General features: G+C 41.9%; 1 protein-coding gene and 1 long non-coding RNA gene across 2 annotated transcripts; one reads left to right on the top strand and one right to left on the bottom strand.

Moving 5' to 3' along the window:
- The first annotated feature begins 1,850 nt into the window (after window positions 1-1,850).
- On the top strand, window positions 1,851-4,137 carry LOC113463226. The gene is made up of 2 exons (XR_003387096.2): window positions 1,851-2,448; window positions 3,943-4,137. It is a non-coding gene; the product is annotated as an uncharacterized LOC113463226 (long non-coding RNA).
- A 1,904-nt stretch (window positions 4,138-6,041) lies between these two features.
- On the bottom strand, window positions 6,042-10,312 carry LOC103714766 (sugar transport protein MST6-like). Its single transcript, XM_039131775.1, has 4 exons — window positions 9,998-10,312; window positions 9,575-9,897; window positions 7,269-7,898; window positions 6,042-6,754 (listed from the first exon to the last, which is right to left on the bottom strand). Exons 1-4 carry the CDS (start codon window positions 10,128-10,130, stop codon window positions 6,275-6,277), a joined length of 1,566 nt encoding a protein of 521 aa, XP_038987703.1. The 5' UTR covers window positions 10,131-10,312; the 3' UTR covers window positions 6,042-6,274.
- Between the last annotated feature and the right edge of the window lie 1,308 nt (window positions 10,313-11,620).

The following is an 11,620-nucleotide window of genomic DNA, read 5'->3' as shown; positions in this document are numbered from 1 at the left end:
GCACCATAAACCCTTCCATATTAACCAGAAAATCGACCATTATGTTACACTCTTGAAATGTACTAGTATATAACCTATGTGATGCGCGGGGTGCCTTTTTTTTTAGTTCTTTCTCCAACTATTCTGAAAATGTAATACAACAATTTAACAAATTACAATAGACACAAGGTTTCAATAACCAAATTCATTTTGTGCATTACGCAATGAACTTTAACAATAGCTAATTACAAACTCTTATCATTAATACCGACTTTATTAATACCCCCCCCCCCCCAACCCAAAGAAAAAAAAGACAAAACAAAACAAAAAAAAGGGAAAATCCCTAACCAATATCTGGATTTAATGTGATCTTTGCTCAACCCATTTAATACATAATTACTCTTGGGCAAAATTTGCCATTTATGCAATCATGCCAGCATTGGTACCCAAATTTTCATTGAAAAGATTATAGAGAACCTCAGTGCAAAGCTTTTAGTTCTCTCTCTTCTGTTTGTGAGTAAAGGAGGAAGAATTAGTGGTGACATGCAAAGCAGGGGTTTCTAACATTTTTGATTGGGCTGGCCTAATACTGGCCCAAGCAGCGTAAACACCGATTGGGCCGCTCTATTTACATCCTGGGAAGCAATCGAAGGCATTAAAAAGAATGTCCAAGATTATCCAGCCTCCAAAGTCAATGGGCGTTTAGATTTCATCTTAATTGCTATAGAGTCTAGACTGGTGATTTACGGCCCGGCTTAATGGACCTGGAACACGGATCAGGTTGCATCTTTCGCACCAAAGAATGATTCCTCTTCTTGCGCAACGTCGACCATAGTATCGCACAACAGCCACTTCGATATCTACGCAAGCAGAAAGGAAAAAATTGAAGAACTTTAAAATCTGTGCAGGACACGATCCAATAGTTGGATGCCATGAAAGAAGATCAATTAATCATTCTTCCATGGATACAACCTGAACCCCCTAAGACAGGCCTGGGGCATATCCCGAGGTACAACTGGCTTTGGTATTCTTTGGTTAGGTATGAACTCCACTTACATGAGACTTTGGATTATAATCTTGGATGGCTAGTCGTATTAATCAAAGAAAGAACATTTGAGTCCGAGTACAACTCCTCTGATGTAAGTTCTCTCTTTGTTCACTTTATTCGTAGGTGCAGTTGGAAGACCGGTACCAACTTTTAATGATCACCATGGATGAATACAGAAAGCCTTGGTTGCTGGTCAAAGAGATGATGTGGAAAACGGGTGCCAAGCGTGGCCAGTTTGAAAGAACCAATTATACGAGGTTCGATGTATCTTTATTCATCTCGAAGATACGATAGGGACGACATCGTAGGTGCTGCCGATGTATCACGAGGTGATGTCAAACTTTTTCGAGTCCAACTTTTGCGAGATTACACTGCATTTCCACATCACTACATTCTTATCCATTTTGTTTATCCACACCATACACAGTCCACCTGGATTTGTGGAGAGGACGGATCAAGCAAGCACTTTTTATTGAACCTATGCTCCCATGCAAATTTTTCTCCCTTTTTCCCGTTGGAAATGCGTCATAAACAACTCACCCATCATAGGTTTTCCATGAACTCACATATGAATATTAATACATGACCAGAACTTTCGGTCTGACATGTGAAGATTAGGGAACTCCAAATCTTGGGTGTGACCATGCATGTTTCTTTTAATTAAAACGACGTCACCTTCACAAGCTGCTCTATAGAGATCATAACCTCCTTACCTGCATGATATAATCATATCTTGACAGAGTAGAGAAAGGGGAGAAATAAATTAAAGTAGCTAAAGTTGGGGTGAAGAAAAAAGTAATGCAAAGATTTCCATCGGAACGGGGGGAATACGATTCCGTTTATTATGAGAAAGGTGGCAAAGAACCTTCATGGATAGGTTCGTAATAAGGTGACTTGAATTGTGGATTAGGTTTGCCGGACGTGGAGCTGCATGTCCTCACCCCTAGGCTGACCATGTCCCATGTTTTACGTAATACTTGAGCCTTCATGGTTATGCGAGTACATGTCATGCCAACGAGCAACAACATTCTATTACGAAAAAAACAAGGACATCTGTTTTACTGCAAATAGACTGTAAGAGCCACATTTTGAGCCGGGCCGGCCCGCTAACCACAGCACCGGCCCGACCCATGTGAAGGGGAGGGAGACTCCCGAACGGGGTCTTCTCCCTCCCCTGCTTCAATCCCTTCCCGAATCCACCACAAGAGGGGAAAAAAAAAAAGGAAAAAAAAGGAGAATCAAATCTTACCTAAATTGAACCAATCCTCTTCTATAAAAGACTCCTTTTCCCTCTTCCTAGGGCATCAATCGAGAGCTCTTTCAAAACCAAAAAAAAAAAAAGAGAAAGAGAGAGAGAGAGATCCGTGAGAAGCTTGGATTGTTCGCCGTCGGGCCGGCCGGAGGAGTTCGCCGGAGGTAAGGTAAGGTCCCCCTCCTCCTTCTCCTCGTCTTTAGGCCACTGTTTTTCTTGGGAATCCGGCCGGCAAGCCGCCGGATCGATGTGAACCGAACTCTCCTGTTTCGGTTGCTTTTCCTCTTCCGTTCCGGCCGACCGTCGCCGGTCGTGGCGCACCGCCGGCACCGCCATGGACCGACGACCATGGGGCGTCGCCGGCTATGACCGCCTGCTGCCAAGCACTCTCCCCCTTCCCATTAGGAAGAAGGAAGGAAGAGAGGGAGAGAGAGAGAGAACCAACGATGTCTCTTCCCTGTTATTTTATCCCCCTCTCTCTTTCTCTCTCCTAGTTTCTTCCTCGATGTTTCAATCTCTTGGGACTCTCTCTATAGACTTTCTCCCTCTATGGGTTCTCTCTCTAGATTTTCTCTCTCCAGTTTCTCTCTCTAGATTGGAGTTTTCTCTCTCTAGTTTGATCCGAGGAGATCATTGTTTGTAAGGATTGCTGGATAGTCGTGGGTCAATGGAGGATTTTGGGTTGTCAGATACTCCGGATAATTTTTAATATTGATTTGGTTCTGTAGGGTAATAAACTGTTGGATAAAGAGACATTGAGCAAGGTTCTACGCACCCTAGTTCGTAGATCACGGTGGTCTGTCTGGGTTGTCAGCAAAGAATAAGAATCCTTGTACGCCAATCCTGCATGATATAAATATTTTTGCACCATATATGTTGATATGCTATGATCCCGACAAAGCAAAAATAGGTTTATATTAAATTATATTTTGATCGTTTTGGCTTGTGATTGGTATTATGATGGATGCATGTATGTGTATAACCTATATCTGCATAATTGGATTTATGGATGTGGTGGTGTGGACTAACCATGTTATATTGATTGCCCTGTCACGGGCTGGAAACGTGACCATGGTTAGTCTAGGTCGGAAATAAAGTGGAAAAGAGAATGGATGTGTGTTTGTGAATTGATTAAATGAGCAGGGACTTTGGGCTTATCTCGTTATTATTGATTGCCCCATCACAGGCTGGAAATGTGATATTATCGATTGCCCCGTCACAGGTTGGAAATGTGATACTATCAATTGCCCCATCACAGGCTGAAAATGTGATATTATCGATTGCCCCATCACAGTCTAGAAATGTGATACTATCAATTGCCCCGTCACGGGCCGGAAACGTGACCGGAATGTAGCCCAAAGTCGGAAAAATAATTGATCCGGATCAAGTTAATATAGAATGGAAAGAAAAAGCATTAAAAATATTAATGAAGATTTATGAGCTATCGTATGCTATATCATTCTTGCGTGGTTGGACTTTCATTGATATTTGACGTACATACTTATATTGATTATTTGAGTCTTTTGATAGCCGGTTTATGATTTCAGGAAATGTGCATCGATTTATCGTGGCTTTCAAATTTATACTATTATTGTGTTGGTATGGATGTGTAGGGATTCTTACTGGGCTGTAAAGCTTACCCCCCTTTTTCTTTTTCTTTCAGAGTTGCAGGATGCATAGACATGGATGGGATGAGCGCAAAGTGCGAGTATGAGAGTCATTAGTTACTTAGTCTATCTTGATATCAATGAATATTGAAAGTTTTTTTTTGTAAATGAACCAATTTGATTATCTGGTCATGTTGGATTTATCTATTTGATTTAAGTGATTAACTGTGGAATTATCAGATTTTTATTCATCTTAGGCCTTGCATGATCTTTAGGGCACTGCTCTAGGGCTCATACGGCTGGTCGCGTACTGGATCCGGGTGCTGGGTTCGGGGCGTGACATAGACCAATCAACATATTGTATTTGTTTTAAGCATTCATCGATGTTGCTTACAAGCTTAATGATGGTTTTAGTTTCAATAGTTTGCAGGAGACAGACCTACAAGTCATCAATATGTGTGAGGGAAGCTGCAGATTATAAGGTGAACCACACTGGTATCAATCTAGTGTTCCATCCTGAATGTTTTATGTTCTCAATTTGATAAAATCTTGATGAAGGGTGGACATAGAGCAACAAATAAATCATACCGACCATTTCCTAACCTAAATCAATCCCGGTGAAGTGCGACGAAACCGACTGGATTGGACTATTTAGGAGCTGAAAAAAATAGAGAGTGCTTTTTTAAGTAATGGTCTGCTTTTTAAGTAATGCTATTGAGGCATTTTAGTCTTGTTGGAAAGGTGTACCGTATACATACACAAACTAAATTAAATGCTTTAACTTTTTATATGGTATAGGTAAAGTAAATCTAAGAAATATTCATTTAAATACAAACTTACTGTTTAGATCTCAAAAGGCCATAATTTTATTATTCAATGCTTGTAAGCTATTGTTTGTTGTGGCCATTATAACAAGATACTAAAACATTCAGCAAACTGGTTTCTGAAATTTTAGCAAGTGATGATAAATAGCGATGGTCAAATAACTGTTTGTGGATAATGACCATTGAACATGGGCAATGTACTATAGCTATAACAGAGTTAGTAAAATCATGGTCCAAACACATTTGCAATCTCAAAGAACTGGTGGTTAGATGTGATTGGTGGGGAATGTATATATGAGAGATACGTATGTCGGAATTGAACGATGAGGACAGCACATATGATAGCGCATTCTCTGTATTTTGCACCGTTGGGGGGTTTGTGCTAACAAACTCCCAATTTGATGATATCTAGGTCTACTAGTGCTAAAGAAGCAAACATCCCATTTGAAAGGTTAGGATATTTACCTATAAAATCATAGATTGGATACATAAAGTTTGGATTATATGACAAGAAGTTTGAGAGATGCAAAACTAGATTGCCTGATCTTTGACTGTCTTCTCGAATGACAAATCTGGAAGCAGAGATCTTTACATGGGAACTGGTTGGCAAAATTCTCAGTTGGGTAACTTCCTAATTGCTAATAAAGCAAACATGTGATTAGCTGACTAAGATATTCATCTACAACTACCATCAAAAAAAAAAAAAAAAAATCATTTGCAACACCACAAATCAGATAGTGTACCGAGTTGCGCATATTGGAAGGGAAACTAGTAATTACATCTCCTGAAACTTAGAAGAACAATATGGTGTACGATTGAATTTGGATAGACGATAATTGAAAATTACAAAGCTGGAAGTGTAGGACTCATTTACAATATCCGTATACATCATGCTGCCTACTCTAATTAGTCTCATAAGAAAATGAAAACTCTCACCAGAAATGAAGGGAAACCTATCATTGCTTGCAAAGGTGAAAAGCTAATAATTTGATAGCTCAAAAAAAAGGGAAAATCAAAGCTAATCTTTTGAGATCCTGATTATAAGATTTCAGAAGAATGAAACAACTGGGAAGTTTGGAGCTTCGGATAACTTTTCAATACCTACCTACCAGAACAGAACCTTAGCTTGTTAATGATTCAAAGGCAATTTTGAAGATCAGCATAATAATAAACAATCTCTACTAAGAATAGATGATAATGGTTATAAGAAGTCCACATCTTACCTAACAGGGTCCATTACAAGGACCATCTAACTACAAACACATTCTTTGGTACCATGACAATAATTTTTCCATGTGCAACAACTTCTTTGATGCTTCAGAGAAAAGAAAAAGGAGCAAAAGAGAAGAAAATTCCCTTCGTATCATCATAACAATCATATAATGATCCAAGCTTTTCTGTCGTCTCCTAATTCTTTCAACATTCATTGATACCGCATATAAGATCAAAAAGAAACAAAAAACTAGATCAAAATAAAAAAAAAAAGAAGAAAGCAAACAGCTAAAGTCTTGGTTGAAACCACTAACTACCACCTATAAGTTCAATCCGTGTGATTTCACCTTCATCACTTGGACCCAGCCTTCGACCTGCCATTGCCCATCTCAATGCCGCCACCGACATGGATGTCTTCATCAGCAATGAACTTGCCCCAGAACCAGTGAGCCTTCCAGACCAGAATCATCTCTTCAATCGGCACATTCTTAGTCTCCGGAAGGAAGAAGGCAACAAAAGTGGTCATGATTAAAACCCACCCACCAAAGAAGTAGAACAAGCCAAACTTCAAGTGGCAGAGCATCGTTAGGAAAGCCTGGGCGATAATGAAGGTGAAAAGCATGTTAACAGAGACGTTGATACTTTGCCCAGCTGACCGAATCTCTAGTGGAAATATCTCACTGGGTACCAGCCACCCTAAGGGGCCCCAAGACCAAGCGAAACCAGCAACATAGACGCAAATGAAGAGCACCACGAAGGCTGCATAGCTCTTGGAAAGAGTCGCCTCCCCATTAGTCCCAAATTTGATTGCAATCAGTGTCCCCACAATGATCTACACAAAAAAATAAAAAAATGTCTTAGCATATGCACTGAAAAGAGATAATATGTGCAAATTATAACTTGCTTGCTTGTGGAATCAAAACAGAGCTAGTGTTAAGATACTAATCTCTCTCCAAACTCCAGCAGATTTACTTTTGAACGATCCACATTGTGTCAATGAAAGTGATGAATAAATGACTGGGTTAATCCAAATAGCATGGCCTTGATAATGATTATGTTCTGGTAGCTCACACAATAGTTATACTCACACTAGGTCGCAAAACAAAGATTAAAACTGACCATCGACGATCATATTAGCCATCTTAATTGATAGAAAACTTTTCAGAAACAGTCATGAAATGACAAAAAAAAGGCATTTTTATAGAAAATTTAACCCCAAAAGACAGGCTACTCTACGAATTCTGATAAATGTCATTACTCGTAGTGCAGCAACCTCAAATAAAAGATTTTAAAATCAGCGTTTACGCAATCCATGTCTATGTTTCAGGAACAGGTCGCTAATATACCTGACAAACAAGCATCTGGCCTCCACCCTGCAGGAAAAGCTTCCGCCGGCCAAGCTTGTCCACGGTGAAGATGGAGACAACCGTAGCAAACACATTAACCAGTCCTGTGATAACGGCTGACATAAGTGCCGCATTGCCTCCAAATCCGATGGTCTTGAAGAGCACGGGAGCATAGAACATGATGACATTAATGCCAGTTAGCTGCTGGAAGAAGGGAATGAGGATGGCCATAGTAAGCTGGGGGCGGTACTTCCTGTCAAGAATGTTTCTCCAGGGGTGCTTCACGAGCTTCGCCTCCTCACTGGCAGCAACGAGATCGTTGTACTCCTCATGGATGTCATCAGTTCCACGGATGCGGCGGAGCATGTGCACGGCCTCATCAGCATGGCCGCGCTCGATGAGGGAGTTCGGGGTGTCAGGAAGGAATAACGAGCCGAGGGTGATTATCCCAGCAGGGACGGCGGCAAGGCCGAGGCTTACGCGCCAGCCCCATCCGCCTTTGATCTTGGATGTTCCATAGTTTATGAGATTGGCGGCAAGGATGCCGATGGTGATCATCAATTGGAAGCCAATGTTGAGCATTCCGCGCAAACGGGCCGGGGCCATCTCAGAAAGGTACACCGGAACGGACTGTAATCACCATCGAAACAAGAAGACACGATAGTCTAAGATACATAGCAACAAGAGAACTGAAACTTTGTAAACAGACAAAGAAGCCCGAGTTTGATTCTTATCCCCGTGTATGCGTATAAGAAATTAAAGAAGCATCCTCTAAGACAGGAATCGTTTGAATATAAGGATGTGCACGTAATTTTTGAAGATAATCACAAAGAGCTGTCACTTGTTGAAATATTAGTCCAAGAAAACGATCAAAATGGCCAAAAAAAAAGAAGAAGAGTTGGAATTTGGAAGTGTAATAACAGTAATAAAATAAACCTGTGCATTGGAGGGTATTTTAGTCATTAGATATATCAAAAACAAAATATATTATTTTCAATAAAAAAAAAAGATGCTATGTCGCATTCAAGCCTTGGCAATTTTTGGTAAGAAAGAGCCTTTGGTATTATTGAAAGGCGGTTCTCTCTTTATACATATCGGGCAGAGGGATCCGGGAAAGAAAAACATTTATAAGCTGCGGAACTTTGAACCAGAGAAGTCGCAGGGGCAATAATAAACCCCTCCTTTTAGGTGAATGCATTGTCTACAGAAAGACCAATAATGCTCCAAACTGGGTGGCATTCTATATGCCCAGTAATCCAGAGGCATTATCTGAGGGAGATACGACTCCATCCCGTCTTCTTACAAAAAAAATTTCTGCTTTTTTTTGACTTAGTTGTGTCCGAACCGCCGATGTATATAAAAAAAAAAATAAAGCCCCTCCTCCAATCTTATATTATAATAAATAATTTCAGTAAAAACTTAAGGATATAAAGACAAAGCAATAGATTGTGACTTTATTCAAAAAAAAAAAAAAAATCATGTGGCTCTTAAATATTCGCGTAAAAAGAGTCCGAGCTCTGGAGTCCAAGCCCAGATTGGCGGACTCGGAAAGCTTAATAGACGGAAGTCCTTTTCGATAGTTTGGGATTTGGTGTCTATTTCCGAACAGCAATCACCCAGTGAAAAACCGTCTGCCAATCAATCAAACACTGAAGAAATTCAGACAGGTCCCACATTGCTAGAAGAGTTTTGCTGTTCGAAGGCAGACAGCAGATCACCGGCTTAAGAAGACAAAAAGGGAAAGCGACATGGCTTTCCGGAGGATGATATTTCTGCTACGGTTAGGACAACGTGAAGACAGCATTGGCCTCCGATAATAATGGTGTAGTAATATCAAAACGCCTTTATATGTTTCATATTTTAATATACCGCAGAAAGTAACCAGTTGGTGGACTAAGAAGTCGCGTGGGCCAACCATGTGACGAAACGAAGACAACTATTCCGACCTACTCTCTCGTTTGAATGGCTACTACTTTTACGCCAAAATAAAATCGCAAAAAGCTCCGCGCTTCAACCCCGGACCCGGAGAGCATCCGGACTATTACTCTAAAGTCGGCAAATGTCAAAATTTTATTAAAAAATAACTAAAACGAAAGATTTTGATGCAATAAAAGGAGTAAGTAGTGGGAAATATGACACACAGAAGAAACCCTTTTTCTCCGGGGATGTGAAAACAAACCGGAACTATTTTTTTATTTTGTCGGATATAGGAAAAATACCGAACTCAAAAAAGGAAAAAGATTCAAGGAAGCACTTTGGCTTCCGATCTTAGAAGTTCTAAAAAAAATTGTTTGGTGGAATAATACCTGATTGGCGAAGCCGACGCCGATGCCGAGGAGGATGCGGCCGAGGATGAGCATGAGGATGTTCTTGGCGAAGCCGTTGAGGGCGGCGCCGACGAGGAAGGTGATCCCGCCGCCGAACATCGACCACTTCCGGCCGAACATCCTCGTCACCACCGATGCGAAGAAGGACGCGATCAGCGCCGCCAGGTACAGCGACGACGTGAACATCTGCAGCACCTGGCTGTCGAACTTGCAGTACTGGTTCGTGCTCTGGTTCTCGTGCTCCTTCCGGTACACCGACGGGAAGAACTTCAAAAGAAACGAATTCATCGAAGTCACCCCACCTAACAAAGAAAATCCAACCCAAAAAAAAACCCAAATCTGGTCAGATCCGGCAGAGGAAACCCTAAAACGATCCGCGAAAAAAGAGAGCTTTTGTTGTACCGGAGATTCCGATATCATAGCCGAAGATGAGCCCGCCGGTGGCCGCGACGATGCTGGTGAACAACACGAAGAAAGTCAGCTTCCCGGGATAGTCCTTCGACGCCCCGGTGCTCACGATCGCTCCTCCCGCCATTGTCAAGGAGCTCCAACCTCTTTGGACTACACGAAACCCTGACCCTAACCACAAACAAGATCGCCGAGAGAGAGAAATAAGAGAGTTTGGGAAGAGGGAAGGGGTGGGGATTTATAGTGGAGTCAAAACGTGGGGTGAGAGAGAGAGAGAGAGAGAGAGAGAGAGAGAGATGAGGGAGTTTGGGAAGAGGGGAGGGGTGGGGATTTATAGAGGAGCGAGTCAAAACGTGGGGCGAAAAAATTAGGTGAGCTGTGGGGTGTAGCGTATCAGGCTAGCGGGCGCGGTGATTCGGATCGCCAACTCGCCGATTTTGGAAAGCATGAGTTGCGCCCTCTCGGTGGTCGGATCTCGACCGTTGGATTGGAACAATCAGTGATTCCCTCGATTCCAAGTCCCCGCAACCGCAATTGACGGTACTGTTGAAAATATATGGCAATTAATTAATTCGATACGCCAATTTGCCGACTGCCTTAGCTAATTGATCGGCGACTTGAAAGTGTGCGGAATTTCCCAAGATGGCCTCTTTGTAATTACAACTACTTCTTTAAGTATTCTTTCTAATGATGGTACCCACATTTATTTATTTTATTATTATTATTATTATTTTTTTTGGGGGGGGGGAGGGGGGAGGAAGGGACAAGCCCACCCCCATGTAGCAGCCCCCACTGGACCCCCACCCCGCCAGAAGAATGTTCGATGCGGGCAGAAATGACTGTGTATTGGGCACCCCAGCCGGTTTTACTCATATTCTCCCCACCCGTGGGCCCGGCTTGGTTACCCTTCTAGGCTCCGGCACGAATACCACGTGTGAGTACGTCACACCTAGCACCACCGAGGCTACCAATAGAGCGATACGACCTTCCAGACCTCGTATCCGAGCAGAAAACATCCGGCCTCCACAATTTAATCGACGCCCGTGCGTTTCGAACTTGGAACCACTTGGTTGGAAGTAAGGCCACGCTCCCATTGGGCTACCACCTCAATGGCTGGTACCCACATTTATTAACATTGCATGTACTTCTCTCTCAAAACCCTAAGTTACATACTATACATGCATCGACTTATCATGACCATCCACTTGATAGTTCCTCCTTATGTATATGGGTTTTGTGCATTACACATGTTGATTGTTGCTTTCTTCTTATACGTGGAGGCTCCTAGATGATTTGTTTTGAGTGTTGGAAAGCGTTGTGTGTGTTTTCTTTCTCTCTTTTTTTTTGGTACATCGGTAGTTCACAATAGTCGCGCGTGAGCATAATCATCTGAATCATGGGACAAAATACTTCACAGAGTCAAAGAAACAGATACAAGGTAGGTTTAGAAAATCTCTCCAAAAATAGTGAACAGTAAAGAAGACAACCCAATCAGCAACTCTGTTTGCCTTCCAAAACACATGGACAACCTAGAATGCATCACACCCGTCAAAAACCTTCGAATTTTCTCTAGAAGCGGGTGGTCGAATACCTTCGGCCCCTCCTGTAGGATTTGCT

Source organism: Phoenix dactylifera, chromosome 11, assembly GCF_009389715.1.
Source record: "Phoenix dactylifera cultivar Barhee BC4 chromosome 11, palm_55x_up_171113_PBpolish2nd_filt_p, whole genome shotgun sequence".
NCBI lineage: Eukaryota > Viridiplantae > Streptophyta > Magnoliopsida > Arecales > Arecaceae > Phoenix > Phoenix dactylifera.
Note: the sequence above shows the minus strand (reverse complement) of the source record. Positions and strands in the feature narration are given on the sequence as shown.